Source organism: Oculina patagonica, chromosome 1 (assembly GCF_052425735.1).
Source record: "Oculina patagonica isolate OP01 chromosome 1, crgOcupat, whole genome shotgun sequence".
NCBI lineage: Eukaryota > Metazoa > Cnidaria > Anthozoa > Scleractinia > Oculinidae > Oculina > Oculina patagonica.
In genome coordinates this window covers 13,179,146-13,199,418 of record NC_135758.1, presented here as the reverse complement: position 1 = coordinate 13,199,418, position 20,273 = coordinate 13,179,146, and the positions used below count along the sequence as shown (strand labels likewise).

General features: G+C 38.3%; 1 protein-coding gene and 1 long non-coding RNA gene across 2 annotated transcripts in view; one reads left to right on the top strand and one right to left on the bottom strand.

Moving 5' to 3' along the window:
- LOC144657529 (uncharacterized) overlaps window positions 1–4,555 on the bottom strand; it is a 59,394-nt gene extending 54,839 nt beyond the window's left edge. Inside the window, exon 1 of the long non-coding RNA XR_013571544.1 lies at window positions 4,417–4,555. This is a non-coding gene — a long non-coding RNA (uncharacterized LOC144657529). The remainder of the gene's footprint in view (window positions 1–4,416) is intronic.
- LOC144657482 (segmentation protein paired-like) overlaps window positions 1–18,713 on the top strand; it is a 56,941-nt gene extending 38,228 nt beyond the window's left edge. Inside the window, exons 2-5 of the mRNA XM_078517829.1 lie at window positions 9,568–9,636; window positions 10,581–11,132; window positions 17,155–17,351; window positions 18,164–18,713. Of these exons, the coding sequence (XP_078373955.1) occupies window positions 9,624–9,636; window positions 10,581–11,132; window positions 17,155–17,351; window positions 18,164–18,346 (945 nt within the window). The 5' untranslated portion in view covers window positions 9,568–9,623 and the 3' untranslated portion in view covers window positions 18,347–18,713. The remainder of the gene's footprint in view (window positions 1–9,567; window positions 9,637–10,580; window positions 11,133–17,154; window positions 17,352–18,163) is intronic.
- Window positions 18,714–20,273: the final 1,560 nt, after the last annotated feature.

The following is a 20,273-nucleotide window of genomic DNA, read 5'->3' as shown; positions in this document are numbered from 1 at the left end:
ATCAGTGTTACACACAGTCATCGCGGAGATGCCATCGCCAGTCTACTTGGTGCAGATGATTGAGCATCAGTCCTGTCGGTCTAGTGAGGCATTCAACTATCGTTCTTGCAGTATAGCACTTTAACTTTCGCTAGAAAGCATGATTTGTAATGAATAACGCAAATGGACACCTGAAAATTCCGATTTGCTTGCGGGGGTTGTTGCACGGGGAAGACCTTTTAGGTCAGTCTTTATTGTTTTCCACAACTCGGAGTCATGATGTAGTAAGTCGTTATTGCGTCGTATATTTTGTGTTTAATTATATAGCCGTCAGTAAATCCTATATTGTCAGCACAGCTATTTTTCCTTAATTTCTGGGAACTGTCCAATTTGGGATTAAATTTGGATAGTTTCAATTAGGATTTTTTGGTAAAATTCACAATCTGACCAATTTAAGATAAATTGGACAGTTTCGTCTTGGCCAATCAAATCGAAGAAAACACAACATGTGATGGATATTAGCCAATTAGCACAAAGCATAGCGTCAGCGCTGTAAACTTGTCGCATTGTGAGTCGACAATGGCGGAATTTTATGGAGCAAGTTTGCTACGTTTTTCTATTCCTTTTGAGCTTTTCAGCAATAGAAACAACAAAGAGAAATTTTCTACGTTGTCAGAAGAGGAGCTACCTACACTAAGAAGCAAAAACCAAGAGCAAAACACCTCTAATAGTACAAAACTTGGGTAAACGTAAATGCAGCGAAGCGAAGCAAGAAATCTGTCAGATATTCATCGCCATGAGGCATGAGCTAGATGCAATTCGTTGTCGTTTTTTGCTGAAATTCGAAAAGAAAAGACGGCGATGAAGTACGAACGATATAGTGGAAAGGAGTATGTCACATTCAGGAAGTTGTTAAGCTCTTCGGACACTTTGTTTACGACTTTCATTGATTGATGCAGTGTTTTCACTCACTTTGTAGCAAGCTTCGCAAACTCAGGTGAATAAAATTGCACTGTTTTGTTTAAGTTTTATTTGTGAAGACAATGCTCTGAGTGAATTGCATGTGCTGTGTTATGCCTACTATTGTTGAATGCTTTTCCCGTTCTGGACATAAGTTTATTGTTTATGCTGGATTGACTGACTACAAGCTATATAATTAATATGTAACCGGACTACATGCTTGTCCAATTTTGGAAATAATTAGATTCAAAAAATTCCTCTGACAGCCAAATTGGACTCGGCCTACGGCCTCGTCCAATTTTGGCTGCCCTCGGAATTTTTTTCATCAAATTATTTCCAAATTGGACAGCATGTAGTCCAATTACGTATACAAATTTAAAAGAATTGCAGATATTTTTCAACAAAAGAGTGAAATAACTAGCGATGTGCTACTTTAGTTTTTCGCTACCAATCTGTACGGTGAACGCGGAATAACTGAAATCAGAGCGATTATGGCCGATTATGCCCAAATTGACACCATGTTGAAGGAATGTGGATGTTTTAGTATTTCTTATTGCAAATAAAACGTTTTCTTGTCCATGCATTTTACCAAACGGAAGAGTAAGCTAAAATTTGTCCATGAAAATGGATTAAGATGAACGGTATTGTATGTGTGAAGCTTGATTCGAATCACTTTTTTACGAGAAACGAATTCCATACTCGACAACAGTGCAGAAATGTGAAGCCATAGTTCCTTCGGTTGTTATACCTTTTCTTCAAAGTGCGGGTCTTTCGCATAGCCACTGAATTAATATACTATCATTGCTCGTGACCAAACATTTGAATTTCTTGACTTCAAAGAAATTGAAACGACTGAAATAATTATTCCTGCGCGAACATGCTAGTAATAAAAGGCTGTTATGAGGGTCTCAATGGGGTTAACCGTTAGCCGTAAAACGGCCAAAAATTTAGCCGTTAGGCGTAAAAAATGGAAAATTTTAACCATTAGCCGTAAAATGTGTTAACCGTAAAAATCGGTCAGTGATTATAAATAACCCAAACTAGTTCTCTTCATCGTCCCAAAAATGGTCCAAAGACCTAAAATACGTTTTTCAATAATGGAAATTGAGTTTTAACTATTAAAAACAATGAAAATTAACTTTTAACTTCTGTTAACCGTAATGGAAATAAATTAACCGTTAGTCGTAAAAAGGCCAAAATTTTAACCGTTAACCGTAAAAGCCACCACCCCATTGAGACTCTCTGTTATATATGACAGGGTCTGGAAGGGTATTTTCGGGATCCGGGATTTGACCAAAATACGGTGCGGGATTCGGGAAAAAAATATCTTGATGGGATTCGGGATATGACTGCTTCCGAGCAAGCGGGATAGGCTAAAATTTGGGCACGGGATGCGGGATTTTTTGCCAGTCTGTTGGGATCTTGGGAAATCGTCACAACTCGAATAAACCTTCTAGCAGAGAAAGCGAATCAGCCTTTCCGGCGCTAAGTTGTGTCTCATTCCAAATCTAAAAGGCAGGCAGTGGCGTCGAAACGTTTCCCTGAGTACACAAGATGCGTAGCAAAATCTACATCTTGAATTTATTAGTTTTTGCAGAAAATAGTCTTTTTAATGTATTAACTATTTTTGAGGAAAGAAAAAGCCGGATATCGGAACAGTGATGAAAAAAGTGCGGGATGCGGGATTCGCGTGAAAAAGGAGCGGGAATGCGGGATCAGGACCCCCCTTCCAGTCCCCGTTATGAATGGCCGGGATTCACTGCTAGTTCACTCGGCGAATAAATGTCTTGGAAAAAAAATCCGTTGTGTAAGGATTCTCTGAAGTATTTACTGACAAGGAAATGAGGATTATAGACGACGAAATGGTGAATTGTTGCAATTTTGTGAACGCGAGCTCCTCTCGGAGCTCATGAAATGCGGGATGATTGACTGCATATGAAGCTTTCGCTTTTGTCCTCATTTTTGTACAAGAAACTTATTATGTCCAATATGGTTTGGTTACAAACAGTTTTCATGTATAAATTTCACTAACCGGTAAATATTTTGGTTGTGAAAACTGAATAGCGCTACGACCCCTGCGAGCACGAGCCATCAATGACGCAACTCACGTGGAAAAATAAAGCAAAGTGAGATTGCTTTACTTTATTGGACACTTATTTAGAAAAAATGCGGAGGTCGGCACTTCATTCATCGAATTACCATGAGGTTGCTCGAAGAGCCTTTGATTGTACAAGAAACTTATTATGTCCAAGATGGTTTTATAACAAGCAGTAGCAGTTTCATGTTAACAATTCACTTGGAAACGTGAGGGTGGGGAATTTGCCATTTTGTTATAGAAAATGTCAAAATCCCCACCCCATGCCCGACCCCCCCCCCCCCCCCTCGGGCTTAACATTGATAGGTGCATTATGATCAACGTACACCGTAAAAATGTCCAAGGTACATCATCGTGACGAATATGGCCCAAAGTGTCGATTATTGGTCACAGACAAGTATACAAGCTACAATGTACTTAAAGTTGATATTATTGGGATCTTAAGGAGGACGATAACATCAAGCACACGCCTCTAAATTATTTAATAATTTAACAAATCTTATTAAAGCCGCAAGGATGTTAAGAGCATTATTAAGACTCTCTAGGTAGTTAACATTTCTCTATTACAAAAAATCTCGTAGGTTTCAGTTTGTTTTTTTATATATATTGTTGTAATTTTTAACCTTAATTTTAATTAGTTATTTCTTTAACTCTTTGCATTTTATTTTGCAAATGGTTAGCAGAAAGAGGATCTGTGAAATATATATATATTATTATTATTATTATTATTATTATTACTTTATTATTATTATTATTGTAGTATAAATAAAGTTATTAATAACAAAATAATAACTTTATTTCACATCATTAGTAAAAAAAATACACACATCGATTAAAAAAATTAAGAACTAAACAAAAAGTGGCTGGCATGCTTATATAAACAAGTAAACAGAATATCTTTGAGTTGCAAGAATGGCAATGAACTTCTAATATATAATAAACGGCACGCAATGCATGCATTCAAGAAAAAAGTTAACGTAAAATAAACGTAGCTGCCAACTTGTGAATCGTGCCATTTGACTGACTCGCCAGAATCTCAGGAATTTAATTTAATTTAATCTTACAGGAATCTTACATATATTTTTAGATATCCTGCTACCTACTAAGGTAAAACGTCAGAGCTGTCTGCTTCACTGATTTCGGATTTTGTTCACCTATATTCGGAAAATGCGCATTTAACGATCTTTAAATAGGCTCACTGTTATCGTTAAATTTGTTAAATGTTACGATTATGCGTATTTTTTTTAATAAATCCCATTGCTGATAAAGTTCAACACTCTTTCAACCGAAATCTCCTTTTAAAAGCAAGAAAGCAAACATAGTTTGCCGATAATACAAGTAAAATTATTAGATTGATCCGAGACTTGAATAATATGTCTTACCTGTTCGAATTTCGTACACATTGTGCTCCAAAACAAACACTTGGGAGACTTTTGCTCTTTTTGAAACGCTGTTATTTTCTTTCATTAATCCACAAGCTGAGAGAATCCATCTCCACTCAAATGATATCGACCTCTAACATCTCCTTTCAAAACAATGTCACGATGGCCAAAATCACCGAGGTGCACGCATTGAGCTGCACGAGTCATTCTTTGCTTGCACGTGTCTAGCAGCTAGAAATGCTAGACAGGTGCGAGAATAACATGGCAGCCGAATAACACGTGCAGCCGTATGACCGGGTTACCGTAATGATTCGATTTAGCGCCCGGGGCGCTTATTTACTTTTGGCACCTCAAGGGAGGGCGCTTATTCGAGACAGGGCGCTTATTCTGGACAGGGCGCTTATTTAATTTTTCGAAAAACAACCAAATGTTCAAAACAAAACTTTAATAAATATTAGCAAATTGTTAAAAGTTCAGCTACCCTAAAAAGAATTGTTCATCTAAGCAGTAAATATATACATGCACGGTACGGTAAATGTTCATGCGTTTATCTATTCGACGTCGATGACTTCAGTAGGGGCATTTATCCGCAATAGGGGGCGCTTATTGGAATAGGGGCGCTTATTTACAAAAACACATTCGAAGGGGGGGCGCTTATTTGGAAGGGGGCGCTTATTGGAAGGAGGGCGCTAAATCGAATCATTACGGTAACTGTGTAGATGTGCTTCCGGGCGTCAACGTTCTGTCACTGATTGAAACGTTTCGCTATTTCTGGCATCAAATTTCGTAGAGGTCAAAATAGATGATGATAAGTCTATCTTCTTGGACGGTGAGTTGTTGTGTCTGCGAAGCTTTGGATCTTGCCTTGTGCGCTCCAGTCAGACAGGATAGCGCTTCGTTCTGTATCGGACTGGTGGAATGAATATTTGCAAATGAAATGGATTTGACACTGGGAACATAATAACTCTTAATGGAACTCGAAATTAAAAAATCCGAGTCAGATATTACACAAAAGACTAATCTTGTGTTCTTCTCGAGCAGTAAACGTGGACACAAAACTTCGTTTTTAAAAATGTTAACTTTAATGGCTTAAAGCATTTGCACGTGGAGAAGGTCGAACTAATATAATCAAGACGCTGGTTTGGTTTTGCAGCGATGTACAGGATCCAGACTAACTACTTGAACACAACGTCGATTTCTCGTAGTTGTAAGCTACTGAACTGCTTTCGGCAAGTATCCCAAGATACGTCTCTTTTGATCTCTTTTCTTTGGGTGTCTGGAAAACCCGAATAGAGAATAGCGAATAGTCGCGAATAGCAAATAGTGCGCCGGATAGTGCGAATAGTCGCGAATAGTGACGAATAAGAGACATGTAGTTCCCAGTACTTCGCAACAACGTGGGATTTTCCCGCTAAAATGGATGCTTGGTAGGAGAGAAGGTATAAATGATAAACGGAATTTCTTATGTTTTATACCGTTGAAAAAGCGTATTCATTAGCTTATTATTGTGTTCTCTGTTTTCTTGCCGGTGATCGACAGCTCCAGGCAGAGTCCAAAAAAGAAAAGGGAATAAAATTAATGCAAGAAAGCGTTGCGTGACGAGGCTTATTCACTTCGACTATTTACGACTATTCGTCATTATTAAATTCTCAACCTCGGATATTGCATTTCTAGCTTTCTGATTGGTTCACTGAATCCCGATTATCAGCTCATATACCTATGTTTGACCTTATATGGGAAATGAGTGCGGCAAGTGCCGCTCAGCGTAAAATTTTCCTGCGGGAGGCGACAGTTCCATCAGAAAAAATGGTTGAAAACAGCAAATTTGGCGAGCTTTATGAACAAGAAATAATCAGCGGTGCCTACAAAAACCACAGAAATGCCATAGTAAAATTAACTACGCAAAACAAAAGGATTGATGCGAAAATTTTAATTAATAATACTTGTAAACGCACAACAAGAGCGAGTGAATATTAAAAGTAGAAAAGCAGCAAATAATTTACGAAAGAACGGCAAACTGACATAGTTTCATTCACTGTACGTCATAAAATTAGGCTCAGCACTTCTGTAAAGTTTGTTACCTTTCAATCTTGGTTTTTTTCTTTTTATACTTCAATAAACCTGTTCCAGGTTGAGCTCATTTTCGCTTCAAATAATATAGCAGTCTTGATGACGGCCGCGGAGCCGAAAACAATTACAATGTAAACACTTGCTTCGTTCGACTTGCATAAGACGTGTAGTTTCCAGAAAAGCTTTTGCTTCGGATCTTCCCGTAAATCTTAACTGTTGTCACAATTTCCAGGATTTATACACGACATTAAGGAGATTGTTCGAGGAAAATCTTGGGAAGAAAACTCTCTCGCCCGCTTAATAATAATAATAAAGATATTTTAGCAGGGAGCCCACGTCACAAAAAGGTGGTTTTCAGTGGGGCCCTGCATAAAATAAATAACAAATATGATAAAAATGGTTAAAAAGTGAATATTAAAAATAGAAGATGTAAAAAGTTTCCTCGGCTTGTGTGTTTCATTCAACTCAAAAAGTGAACACGACGCCACAAATTTTCCCGCCTCCTATTATCACTTCGTTTACATCAAAATGAAATGTCCAGTCGATTTAAACTTTAAGAAGAATTAATAAAAAAATTATTCCATTCGCGTTTGTTGGATACGAGTCGTTATAGCCAACTCGGCGCATCACGCCTCGTTGGCTATTTACCACCTCGTATCCAACGCGGGCTCATAGAATAATTGTTAACTATTCGCGACTATTCAACGACTATTCGTCATTAGTATATACACACTCAGTGATCTTGGTGTTTCAAGCAATCTGATTGGTTCGCTATCTCGGGTTAATGAGCATTATTCACTCCGTAGGGAGTGAATAATGCTTGATCGAAACTGAAACAAAATGGCCGGCGTAAACCTGCGTTTCGCCGGCGTTTCTGAATCGCAAATACTAAGAATACAAGAAGATGCTGAACCAGAAAAGACAAAAAAAGGCTAAGAAATTTGACCTGATGGTTTTCAAAGTAAAAGGCGACTACATATTTCGCAATTTGCAGCACAATGTCCACACAACTCGAGTACTAAAACGATAAACAATTGCTTACCGTCAAGTCGCGCTCTTCGCCCGGCATCGGCAGAAATGAATACCGCAGATTTATCGGCAGCAACATCAAGTGTTATTGAACCAAGATCCTCCACAAATATTCAGGAAATCGTCTTTGTGCAAGAAAACATCCAGTTTTCACCACAGTTCTGCACACATTCAGTATAATCCAAACTTTCAGGTGGATCCTTCCCCAACTGCTCTTTCAATTTTCAATTCAAGTGAACTTCAAAAGCTTTGATTCAACGGTCAAAATGTTTTGCAAGTAGGTTTTTGATTCAGATTGCAGGTTTGAGTGGTGTTAAAGGACCATTTTGCTAGATTGTGACGAGGATTTTATCGAAGATTAACTAGATTTGCCATGTTTGAAGATTCTGTAAACTGTTTCGCGCATGTCGGTTAGTGCCGCTTGTATGTACGTTTTCCACGCATGAATTGAGAGGTCAATTAAATCGACTTTAAATGGTTTCCTTCTGAAAACTTTGAGATCGCTTGTTGTTGAGATCACTTCGTGTGTATATACTAAAACAATTATTCTTTGAAATCTCGGTGAAGAGCGGCAGAATATCCGCGGCTCGGTGAATATTCTACCACTATTCACCTCGATTTCAAAGAATAATTGTTAATTATTATTCAACAAATTGTCAACGAAACACATTTTGCAGAAAGGAAATTTGTAATTATGCAGCGCTTTACAAGATTTCGGACGAATCTTCGCAACCTACGTATATCGCAGGATATCTGTTATGTACGGATGACAGATAACGTTAACATTTTGACCATATATGGGCAGCGCGCGCATGTGTTGAATAATAATCGCGACTATTATCGGGTTTTCCAGACACCCCTTTTCTTTGCATGTTTTGATAATTCTTTTTCGGAAAAATTTGATCGAAATAGTTACCGTCCAGAATTACACTGTTTCATTGTCTTTTGTTTTATTAAACAGTTCTTCAGTGCATGATTATCAACTTTTGTGGAATTATCAACAGCTTTTGGTTAGTAAATCTCCAACAATTAGAACGAAGTGAAGCGAAAAAAGCCTAAAAACTAACGAAACCATCGTTAGTCGTTTCAGTAACACATACAGGATAAAGTGGACTTCTTTGGAAAGCGTTCAACAAGCGACTTTCATGAGATAAAGGAACTGCAATCGATATCGGCGCTTCAAAGTTCATAAACACTGTGGTGAAACGCAACATTATTTCTTCAGATGGCTTCGTAAGCGTCAGAAATGGCAAAAAATCCTCAAAACACTAGCTTCTATGAATTTGGTCAAAACTGACAACGACTGGCTGGACTATGTCGGCATATGAGAAAGAGCACTTTTTGCCCGTATTGACATAGATTGGAACATGAAGAACAAATTCTGACAAATTGGTACACTGAACTGATTCTGACATAATAAGGTTGTTTTTGTGTGCGTCTTCAGGACTGTTTTTTTGCCCATTAGTGTGAGTCTGCGATATTTCCTTCAGCTTACGACAGTCCTTACCTTTTCTAATTTTTCATTGTAGTTCTTCGTCGCGGTTTCTTTCGCGTCAACTGAAAGCCAAACACCAAGAGCTTTTACTTTGTTTTTTTGGCCACCCTAAAAGTTGTCAGAAATGGCTTTGATTAATCATCGGACTTAAATACCATGAAAACAAAAGGTGCAGTGTTATGTTCAGCGCACGACTGTTGACTGGCTGTCTCGGCTTCGTGTGAAATTAAACCGTTCAGTTTTATCCGCTTGACAAACGCAGAAGGCTTATAATTAAAGTTTATGCTCCCAAAATTTTTTAAAAGCCTTTGTCATACAAAACAGTTCTGTTTGACCAAGTTTTTGCAGGCACTAAATTTATTTATCAGCCCTTTTCGTGATCGCCTTGGGCGAATGATCGACGGTCGAGTGATGTTTTGACAAACCTGGGTCTACACACTACAGTGAAATCGGTTGTAAGAGGTGTGCTGACGGTAGCGAGCTATTTCCGAATGAGGTACAATAGAATCACGAGTCACAGAATATTTGTTTTTTTTTTTATTCACACTCTAGACAACCTCCGTTCATGTACCGGCTGTAAAGGAGGAGAGCGTTACTTAAATATTGCTCAAGGATGGAATATGCAGGTAACAACAGCTTCCATTACTTTTAAAAATTACTGGGGGACGCTTTCACTGCAATGTTAAGTTAAAGGTATCAGTGAAAGGTAGCGACAACAAAGCGTAATACACAGTTGGGTTTGCCGAATCAGATCATTCTCGGAGAACAAAGGTATTTGCAAAAAAAGTACATTTAAACCCTAGTGGAAACTCGTGCTACGGTTAGCCACAGTTCCCCATTATTAAAATGGTTTATAATTCATGTTCCGTTCTGCAAAATTGATCGGTGTACAGGCCGTAAAGCAGCCGGTTAGAATGATTAAAATCTTTACAACACTGATTGAAGTAGATGCTACAGCATTCTTATAACTTACAGTTTAAGCAATTGATGCTCATTCTCAAGAACCAATATTCCCTACTACTTCAGGTTAAACTTCGAGTTTCATTCTGCCTTTGTTACCCACAAAATATTCAGCTTAACATATGTAGTTCTCAGCGGTTCGAGTTCTCACTGAGTCGCTTTGTCTTGACATGGATGCAAACAACTTTCAGTTCAAGTAATTGCGATACAGTATCATAGAAGTACAACTGGCGCATTTTAGTTACAGTTTCCAGAGAGCACATTTTTTTGAAAGTTTTCTCGACTCAAGTCATCGTAGTAAATAAGAACATATCAGATCGGTACACAGTTCTACGAGACAATTTCAAAACTGGCGTGAGCGGATCAGTTTTGATTCTCTCTTCAACATGCCAAAGTTTAAAATTGTTTTTTGTTTAAGACTATTTTCTGTTAAACAAAGTCCATGTTTGGTGTACCTTTAGCAGTTCAAACAGCCTAACTATATAAAAATTGTATAGATTGTTTTTATTGCTTCGGCTCGATAACTGATGCTTACCTCACATGTAGGTAGACAAACAACTTAATACAAACAACAAAATTAATGCAAAATCGTGATTTCCTTTTGCCGTAGGACCAGGTGGTTTGAATAAACTTGGAGGTGCTTATATCAACGGCAAACCACTTTCAAAAGAGATTCGGCACAAAATCGTCGCTCTGGCTCTTCAAGGAGTTCGTCCTTGTGACATAAGCCGTCGTTTACGAATTACTCATGGCTGCATTAGTAAGCTGTTGTCCAAGTATCGCAAAACTGGCTCAATCCAACCTGGTGGAGAAGGAGTAGGCAGACCCCGAGTGATCACACCTTGCATAGAACAGAGAATCTTGGAGTACGGGAAAGAACAACCAAGACTGTTTTCCTGGGAGATACGAGATCGTCTTGTTCAAGAAAGCCTGTGCAGTAAAGAAAGTCCTCCCTCTGTTAGTTCCATCAGTCGATTGTTGAGAAATAACGATAAATTGGAATCAGCGTCAAGAATAATCCAAGAACGTAGCAGTAATTCCTATATGATCGCAAGCATCTTAAACCTACCATGTAACGGGCAATCTTCCTCGTCGATTCCGTCGTCGGTGGCTCCTTCTTCTTTAGATAGCAATGGGAGAATAGATGAACATAAACCGACAGGTCAGTAAATCACTTTAAGTAAGTTCTTAGGGACAGACCATTAATGTTTAGGAAGGGGTCCATGAAAAAAATTGAAACAAAGTGTTTGCAGGGCCTAAAAAGACAAAGTAAATTGTTAGAAAACAGAATATGTATAACAGGAATTTCAAAAAAAAAAAATGTTTGCAGAGGTGCATAAACTAAAAAGAAAGTTTGCAGAGGAAAATTTTTTATACCCCCCCCCCCCCCTCCCTCCCAAGAAAATAATGGTCCGTCCCTTAAACAAATTGCAAGTTGTTACAGTATGCCACAATAGGTTGCTTCAGGATGAATCCTGGGAAAAATGTGTTACATTGGACTTCAATGTCGTAATAAATGCTAAAATGGAAGTTATAGTGGGGATAGTCATGGTTTTCTTACATATCATGTCACTAACGTGCGTATCATGAGTCAGACGCCAATTCTTTATCCACTGATGATTACCAAATAATTTCTTTAACAAAAATATTTAGTCTTATTTTGAGATCAGTTTCAAGTTTTCTTTGCTCAACTTCTCTTCTCAGAATTGATAATTATCTCTTAGAAGAATCTTCTTTTTATCAGATTTATTATTAGAGTAGTTTCTACATTAGATTAGAATAAAATACTACTTTATTCGAGCTACCTGCGTAAGGATGTTGTTCGTATGGACGATTCTTCGATAAACTAATTAAATTTTCACGGCTGATGAAATGTTGGGGAATCTTAAAAAGATGATATACCAAAGACTCTCCTAAGCTTTAAAACGCATGGATTTGCATATTCTGATTTTGAATAGCATCTTGAACAATCTCGTCTCTAGAGGCCGCGATCCTTCTGGTCTGCGCCAGGGATCGGGACCTCTGGGCAAATCTTAAAGCCCGCTTAAAAGACGGCCGAATCTGATTGACTGTTGAAAACTTGTTCGTTTCACCACAATCTCCGGCGTACGCGCACAATCAAACCGGAACCAGGATTTCCTGGTTCCGGTTTTGGATTAAGCCGTTGCGTTGTCCTTTATTTTTCATTGTTAAACGAGATTTGTTGCAATGTGTCTAAGATTGAGCAAAAATTATCTCAAACCAGGAATGGGAAACCCCCTTATTGAACTATCCAGTTACAAGTCTAATGTTAAGGAAACTGTTAAAATAAACAATGCAGTTCTTTTCTCTTTTGGACAATTAAATCAACTTCACTATATCAGGGTTTGCCTGACCATCAGCACGCCACAGCGTGTGAGTTTGTCCGTTTTTTTATGCAGCTGTTGTTACTGAATGCGTAGAATTTAATTTGTTCAAAGTCTTTGCACCGTCATTATGGAAATCAAATATGTCTCATTGAGCAATGTAGTTTGGGTGCCAGACAGTTCACTTTCGCAGAATTGCTACAGTTAGCTCTCAATAATGGTAATGGTGTATCATCAATGGTATCATCAATTTACATAATGGCGGTCGGTCATGTTGCGACAAGCTCCCGTTATTTGACGGCTTTGTTGGTTTTGTGTATCGCGTTTTTTATTGGGAACGAAATCTACTTCTCAAGAAACGTACTGGAAACCTGGAAGCACCGAGAAACGACCAATGTAACCAGCTATCAGACGAAATTTGGATCTCAAGTCGAAAGTACACAAAGACAAAGACCACGTTGCCGCGGAAGACGATTTCTTCATTGTCGAGTGCGTCACTCAACTGATGAGCGGAGTTGGTTTAACATCCAACGATTGGAATGTTCTGGAGATATTCACCTTAATCCAGGCCCGACAAAGCTAAAGTTTCCCTGTAAGGAATGCGAGAAGAGCGTTCGAAATAATCAGAATGCGATGTTATGCTCTGAATGTGGCTTATGGATTCATGCAAAGTGTCTCAACATGTCTGCATCGACTTTTAAATATTTTCTTGAACGACCAGCAATCGACTGGACTTGTCCGCTATGTTCTCTACCGAGATTGGGAGACTCATTTTTCCTTGAGGATGAAGAAATAATAACTACCGAAGGAAACTATGCAAATCAACTTCTTCTACAACCAGATGCAAATGAGGCGAATAACACACTTATCCACTCCCAGGAGAATGTGGCAATTAACAATTGCGGCCAACAGGAATTTGATCTGCTCTTGCAAGAAAGGGAGGAACAGTCCAGTCAGATACTAATGTTCCATCTGAACATAAACAGCTTGCAAAATAAATTTGAAGAACTGAAACTCCTGAATGATAAAATGAAGTCGCAAATTATTTTTCTCTCAGAGACAAAGATCGACAAGTCCTACTCGAACAGCCAGTTCACCTTAACGGGCTACAACATGTATCGAAAAGACAGAAAGAAAGGAGGCGGTGGGATAATAGCCTATTTTGATTCTACTTTACCCTCGAAAGAGCTAAAAGTAACGAAGAAATACAAAACAATCGAGACTCTTGCAATAGAAGCTAGACTTGGTAAAAACGAAGTCATTTTCCTTGGGATATACCGACCCCCAACGCAGTCGGATCACCAGCCAGATCCACACTATTTAGAACGAGTAGAGGAGGAACTGAATGACGTTTGCATGTGGGCTTCCCTCAAGAAACAGATATTTATCCTCACAGGTGACCTGAACCTCGATAGACTAAAACCAAAAAGCAGAGAAGGGAGAATACTTGCTGACCTAGAAGAAGTACATGGAATGCAGTGCCTAATTACCAAGCCTAATTACCAAGCCTACGAGGATTACGCTGACATCAGAGACACTGCTGGACGTTATTCTAACCAACAAACCCAACCTTTTCAGGACTAGTGGTTCTTTCAACCCAGAGATAAGTGACCACCATCTTATTTATGGTATTTTAAAGCAATCTGTATTACAGCATAGGCGAAAGACCATCACATTCAGAAGCCTGAAAAACGTGGATGTGGATCAGCTTAATGAGGACTTGGCTAGCGCTCCCTGGATTGTTGGAGAAACATTTGACGCCATCGAGGACCAATACGACGCATGGAAAACTATTTTTGAAAGTGTACTGGATAAGCATATGCCGAAAAAGAAGATAAGGGTTAGGCAGAAAGATGTACCATATATGACCGAAGAATGGAAAATGGCAATTAGGAACAAAAGGAAATATGCACAAATGTTCGCCCAAAACCGATCTCTAGAAAACTGGGAGTTGAAAAGGAAATGGCGAAATTTGGCAACTAAAGAAAGGAGACGTGCTATTAAAGCCTACTGGGCCCAGAAATCGGAAGAACTGAGGAAGAAACCGAGGGATTTCTACAAAACCTTCAAACCATTTCTAAGTGATAAAACCAAAGAGGAGACAAAAATTGCCATCAGAATTAACGATCGAATTGTAACTAACCAGAAAGTAGTGGCAGATGAGCTTGGTGATTACTTTTCAACCGCTGCGAATGCCATTGGAGGTGCACAAGTAATGCATTTAGTTGAGAAAGACTTTGAAAAACACCCGAGTGTCGAGAGCATTCGGCAAGCTTATCAAGGCCTTCAATTTGGTTTTAACGAAATTGGCTCCGGTGAAGTGGAAAACGAACTGAAAAATTCTTAAATCAAACAAAGCTACAGGGTGGGATGGAATCTCCCCGAAGATTCTAAAGTTAACTGCCAAAGGTTTAGCACCATCCCTAACAAGTCTCTACAACAGCATTATTAGAAAGGGAAATTGGCCTAACACGTGGAAAATGGGAGAATGGACTCCTGTTTTCAAGAAAGGAGATAAAACCGATCCGGGAAATTACCGACCTATAACAGTACTGAACTCTGTTGATAAAGTATTTGAGTCATTACTTTCCAAGCAAATCATGGAAACCATGAATCCACATCTATATCAGAAAATGTCTGCCTACAGAAAGACTCATAGCTGTGAAACTACGTTGATAAGGCTAACTGAGGACTGGAAAATGGCTGCTGATAATAAGGAGTACGTGACTGTTCTATCCACCGATATGAGCAAAGCTTTTGACTCATTGCACCCTGCACTAATGATCCAGAAACTTAAAGCATACGGCTTCTCTGAAAGAGCACTAAATCTTTTGCGATCCTTTCTTGAGCGTAGAAGAAACAGAGTCAAACTACAAGAAGCGCACAGCGCATGGAAAGAACAAAAAAGGGGGTGTCCACAAGGCTCCTCCTTCGGGCCTCTTCTCTGGAATCTGTTCCAAAATGATCTCTCGCTACATAGGCAGTCTGCTAGTCTATTTATGTATGCTGATGATCACCAGATATACGCCAATGATAATGATATACAGAAGGCCGCCCAAACTCTTAGGAGAGAAACAGAGGCAGTGTCACAGTGGTACAAGGAGAACCTACTGCAAGCCAACCCTCAGAAATACCAGATCCTTACCCTTGATCCACAACCTTCCAAGAGAACCCCTGAATATGCACTGAAGATGGAATTCGATGGTCATGAAGTCAAATCATCGGAGTATCTTAAAATTCTTGGTGTAACCATCGACAACAAACTGACATTTAGTGAACACATTAGTGATATTTGCAAGAAAACGAGTTGTAAGGTTGGGGTGTTAATGAGACTACGTAATCTAATTCCATGGTCTGCAAAGTTACAGCTGTACAAATCTAGTATTTTGCCTCACCTTACATATTGTGATATTGTATGGCACTTTTGCAAATCATCCGATAAGAAGAAAATGGAGAGAGTTCAAGAGCGCGCACTCAGGGCAGTCTTTAAATCCCAATCGGAGACCTACAGTGAGCTACTGAAAAGAGCAGGTCTACCAAGTCTGTACCAAAGACGTCTACAAAACATTGCCATTCTAATGTATAAAGTAAAACACGGACTTGTGCCCACTTATATAACAGAAATATTTAATACAGCCCCGAAACGATATAATCTGAGGAACGCTGATTTTAATATTCCACGTTTTCGCACAGTACATTATGGAAAACATTCTTTACGATATTTCGGGCCTTATCTATGGAGCAAACTAGACCACAGTGATAGAGAAAAACATAATGTCACGAGTTTTAAAAACAGTATTTTAAAAAAAGACCTCACCCGTCTTATACAAACTGAGTGTCAATGTGACATATGCAGCTAGCCGATATACATTTTTAAATTTTTAATTTTAACTCTTAACTGCAATTTTTATCTTTCACCTACTTTTATGATAAAATTTTATATTCTATTGTAATTTATTGATTTATTTATTTATTAATGTATGTAGTACGATTCTTCAGTTTTTCTTCTTTTTAGAATTTAAGTGTAAATATTTTAACTTTAAATAGCTTAGATATATAATAATGTAAATAGTGTCCACAATTAGTTTTTTTAAGCTAAATACTTCAGACACTTTAATAAAGTATTTCATTCATTCATTTCGATATATACTTTTAGAATTCTAGATTTGAGAATTATTTTCTTTTTACGGTAGTTCATTTTGGTAGTCCAGTGGGGTAGTCCATGGACCGAGGATCATTGTTTTGTTCACATCCCCTTGCAGTGCTCACGAGTGCCCATCGCCAGGGCAGACCAGTTGTAGAGTGCTTGGCATTCGCCTTTAAACAACTAGTCTCCAGAATCGCAATACTGCAATGGCATCTTAGCTAGATGTTACTATTTGACATGCATTTTAAGTGTTCAACTCCATTTCTGTCAGCCTTTTTGTTGGAGTTAAAAATAAAGATAAATGTAATTCTTTACATTCTTGGTTTATTTTATTCTACGCTGGAATTTGTTGTGGATCTGGCACCGGTAATGAGATTTCGAGTACCATTAGGGCTTGTAACTGGGATTTTGGCAGGATTTATGCCAGGAATAAGATTTGTACACCTCCCCCCTTTCAATACCCTAATTAAACCAACATCTAAGAATATTATGATAACGCAATCACTGTCAGTAGTTTTTGTTGATGTCACACACCATGTTTGGCTTATTTTGTCCTCGCATAATAAAATGATCGATTTCGTGTCTTTTCAGCTGATGTTATGACTTTCATTGTCCATCAAATATAATTGGCGAGTTTGTACCGATTTATTTGGTAAGTGACTAGACCTAATAATGAACATTGCTCTTATTAGCCATCATAGACAATATCAAGGAAGCTGAGGACTCATGCGATCCCTTTTCGCTTCACATTCAGAAAAGAGAACACATCAAGTATACAAGCCACCAACGACGCGAACTTGAAGCAGCATTTAAAATCAATCAATACCCATCTTCGACAGGAAGAGAAAAGTTGGCAAGAGAAATTGGAGTCACTAAGTCAAGAATTCAGGTGCATAACTCAGTTGCAAATGAAGGTTGTTTCAGCTTTTTGGACTAACCGTATTGTGATTTTGCCCCAAAATAGAAAGTCTGACTTTCTCGATGTTGAATTTTATAAAAACAGTTTGAATGCAGGGACCACACAACGAAGAGTAAAAATGCTTGGCTTGTCTGCTGCCGGATCTCTTATTTAAGAAATGCTTGTCCCTATGCCGTTGTACCTGCCTTGCAATCAATCTGGTTGTATTTTATAGTTTATCATCTGTGGGCCTTTTCTGCACCTGGGCCTCGTTCAGTGTTCAAAGAGTGGGTAACGTGTAGTTAGTTTCTTAGCGAAAGATTTTTTAAGTAGATTGCATTATGCCCCTTTTAAAAATAACCGCGCTTAATGTAAAGTTTTGGAAAAAGCTCGAACTGAAGAAAGCTTAGCTACATGGACAGCAGGCCAACGGAGAGCATGGTGAGAGGAGCAAAGTTTGAAATACGATTTGAACGAGTATCACGTTAAAATACGATTTGAACCTTTTTAGTCACGAGGAATCTTCCGTAGTGCCTTTGCCTTTTTTATGTATTAAAACTTTCAGGACGCTCTATTATTCCACACCATCCAACCCTCACGACAAAAAGCATAAAAAGGCCTTTTGAACAAAAAACAACTCGGGGTTTCTAATCAAAGTTTTACGGCAATATCTACCTGCATTGTTAGGTAGAGCGGAGTTAACGATCACAGCGTTACCTCCTGTCCATACAAAATATTATGACAACTCTTGTTGACACAATTGTACTTTAAATCTTCTAACATATCTGTCTGTTGCGGGTTAGGTGTGGTTCTCAAACAGAAGAGCGAAGTGCAAAAGTGGAAGGCCCACGACTGATGAAACAGTTCCAAGAACGAAGGAACCAAAAAGGTGTACGTTTCAAGCGAGTCATTCAGACCCTCACATACTACCGAGGTTGACAGGGATTGGTACTTCAAGAATATTCTTTCCACTAGGACAAGGATGAAACATATATGATCACCATAGAAACGTTTAACTATAGGAAAAGAATAAATTGGAACTTCATTAAATATTTTTATAATATCACGATTTATCACTCTATCAAAAGGAGAAGGAAAGTTACTTGATGAAATATTTTGATAATATCATGATAAAACAGCCTATCACAGGGAAAAGAAGAAATAGTAAGTGAATTAAACATTCTGATAATATCATGATTTACCACTCTATCACTGGGGAAAGAGCGAATTCCAAACGAATTCTAACTTAATTAAATATTCTGATAATATCATGATTTATCACCCTATCACTGGGAGAAAAACGAATGCTAACTTTATTAAATATTCTGATAATATCATGATTAATCACTCTATCACTGGGAGTAGAATGAATTCCAACTTAATTAAATAAAAAAAAATTCTGATAATATAATAACACAGATCGAAAACAAGATTACGCCGTTTAATATCGATAGTTTAATTTTAATTGTATCGGTCGCCGGTCGCATTCTGCGTAACACCATCCTCTTTCCCAGGGCCACGCGTATTTTTTTAAATGACATGACGTAGTGGCCCTGGTAACGGTAAAAAATATGATTTTTTTGATTGGCTGATAAAAACTGCATGCGTAATTAGGTAAAAAAATGAAACGCTTCTACGCAATTTTCGTTATACTTCCGGTCATCAAAACAATTGAAGATGTAGCGGGCAAGTTTGAAAATGTTACCGGAAAAAGACCGAATAACACTGGGAGTTTGTTAGAATAACGTATTCACGAAGCAGACCTTTGTTTATGAACAAATGACAAGTACATCTTTTGTAAGGTGTAACTCGGTTGTACTTTTTATTGTATTAAAAATATTGCAAACATTTGCACTATCAACTTAGCTTATACAAGATATACACACTAAATGGAGTTCATGAATACATGAAGACTTTGAAATTCAATGTGATATTTCTTACCGCTGCTCAATAGAATGATACCTCATCGCTCAGCCGCTTTTTTAGCTCTGAATTTTCTACAATACCTCCGCATGGCCATAAATAAGTTTCGCAGTATCATCAACCGTCGGAATGTTATCAGCTGATGATATCCTCGACTCCATGTTTAAACACTATAACTCCAATTCCTCTGGATTCTAACTTTTCTATCTGCCGTCTTCCTGTTCCATTCCTTGTTTCTTGATGTCCTCGACAATTGTAGCAAGGATTACTGTACAGCTCTTTCGAACGCCAAACTCAAATGTCGTATCTTCTTTCAAATTCGCTTTCTTCTCATCTCAGTCAGCCCCAGCCTTCCCCTTTCTTTTACTGAGCAGGCGCAGACGAACATTTATGCAGTGGACATGCGCTACCGGATGTCGTGGATTTTACGACATCCGGTAGTCAGTGTTACCAGAGCCCTCCGTTTCGCCGACAACGTGACCAAAAGAAACGGAAGGCTCTGGGAACGAGAATGGCGTAACACTAAAATGGCTTTATGTTGTAACCAGGCCTTTAAACCGGTAACCAAGCCTTGAAATGAGCGTATATAGTAAAAGAAAGCAGTTAAAAACTGAATTTAAGACACTCTTTTTATAGACTTTTCACTGTTTATGAACATTTTACAACATAATTCTCTTAAAGATTTAAAGGTTGTTTTCCAAGTACTCAGGCTTTTCCGATATGGAACAATTTTGTGTCGGAACATTGTATAACAGAACGCTCTTCAAGGACTGTGTTACATATTTTAACTAAATTTAGGCATGGGAAATGACCATCAAATTCTTTGAAATATAAATGTAACTAACAGTTAAAGAACATTTCAATAACACACCAAATATAAAATAATGACACAGTCTTTACTTCCGGCGTGCCCTCTAGGCGACAGACGGCGCAATATTGCGGTAACTTTCCTAGATCCCCCCAGACGAATGTAAATAGGCTGAACCATGG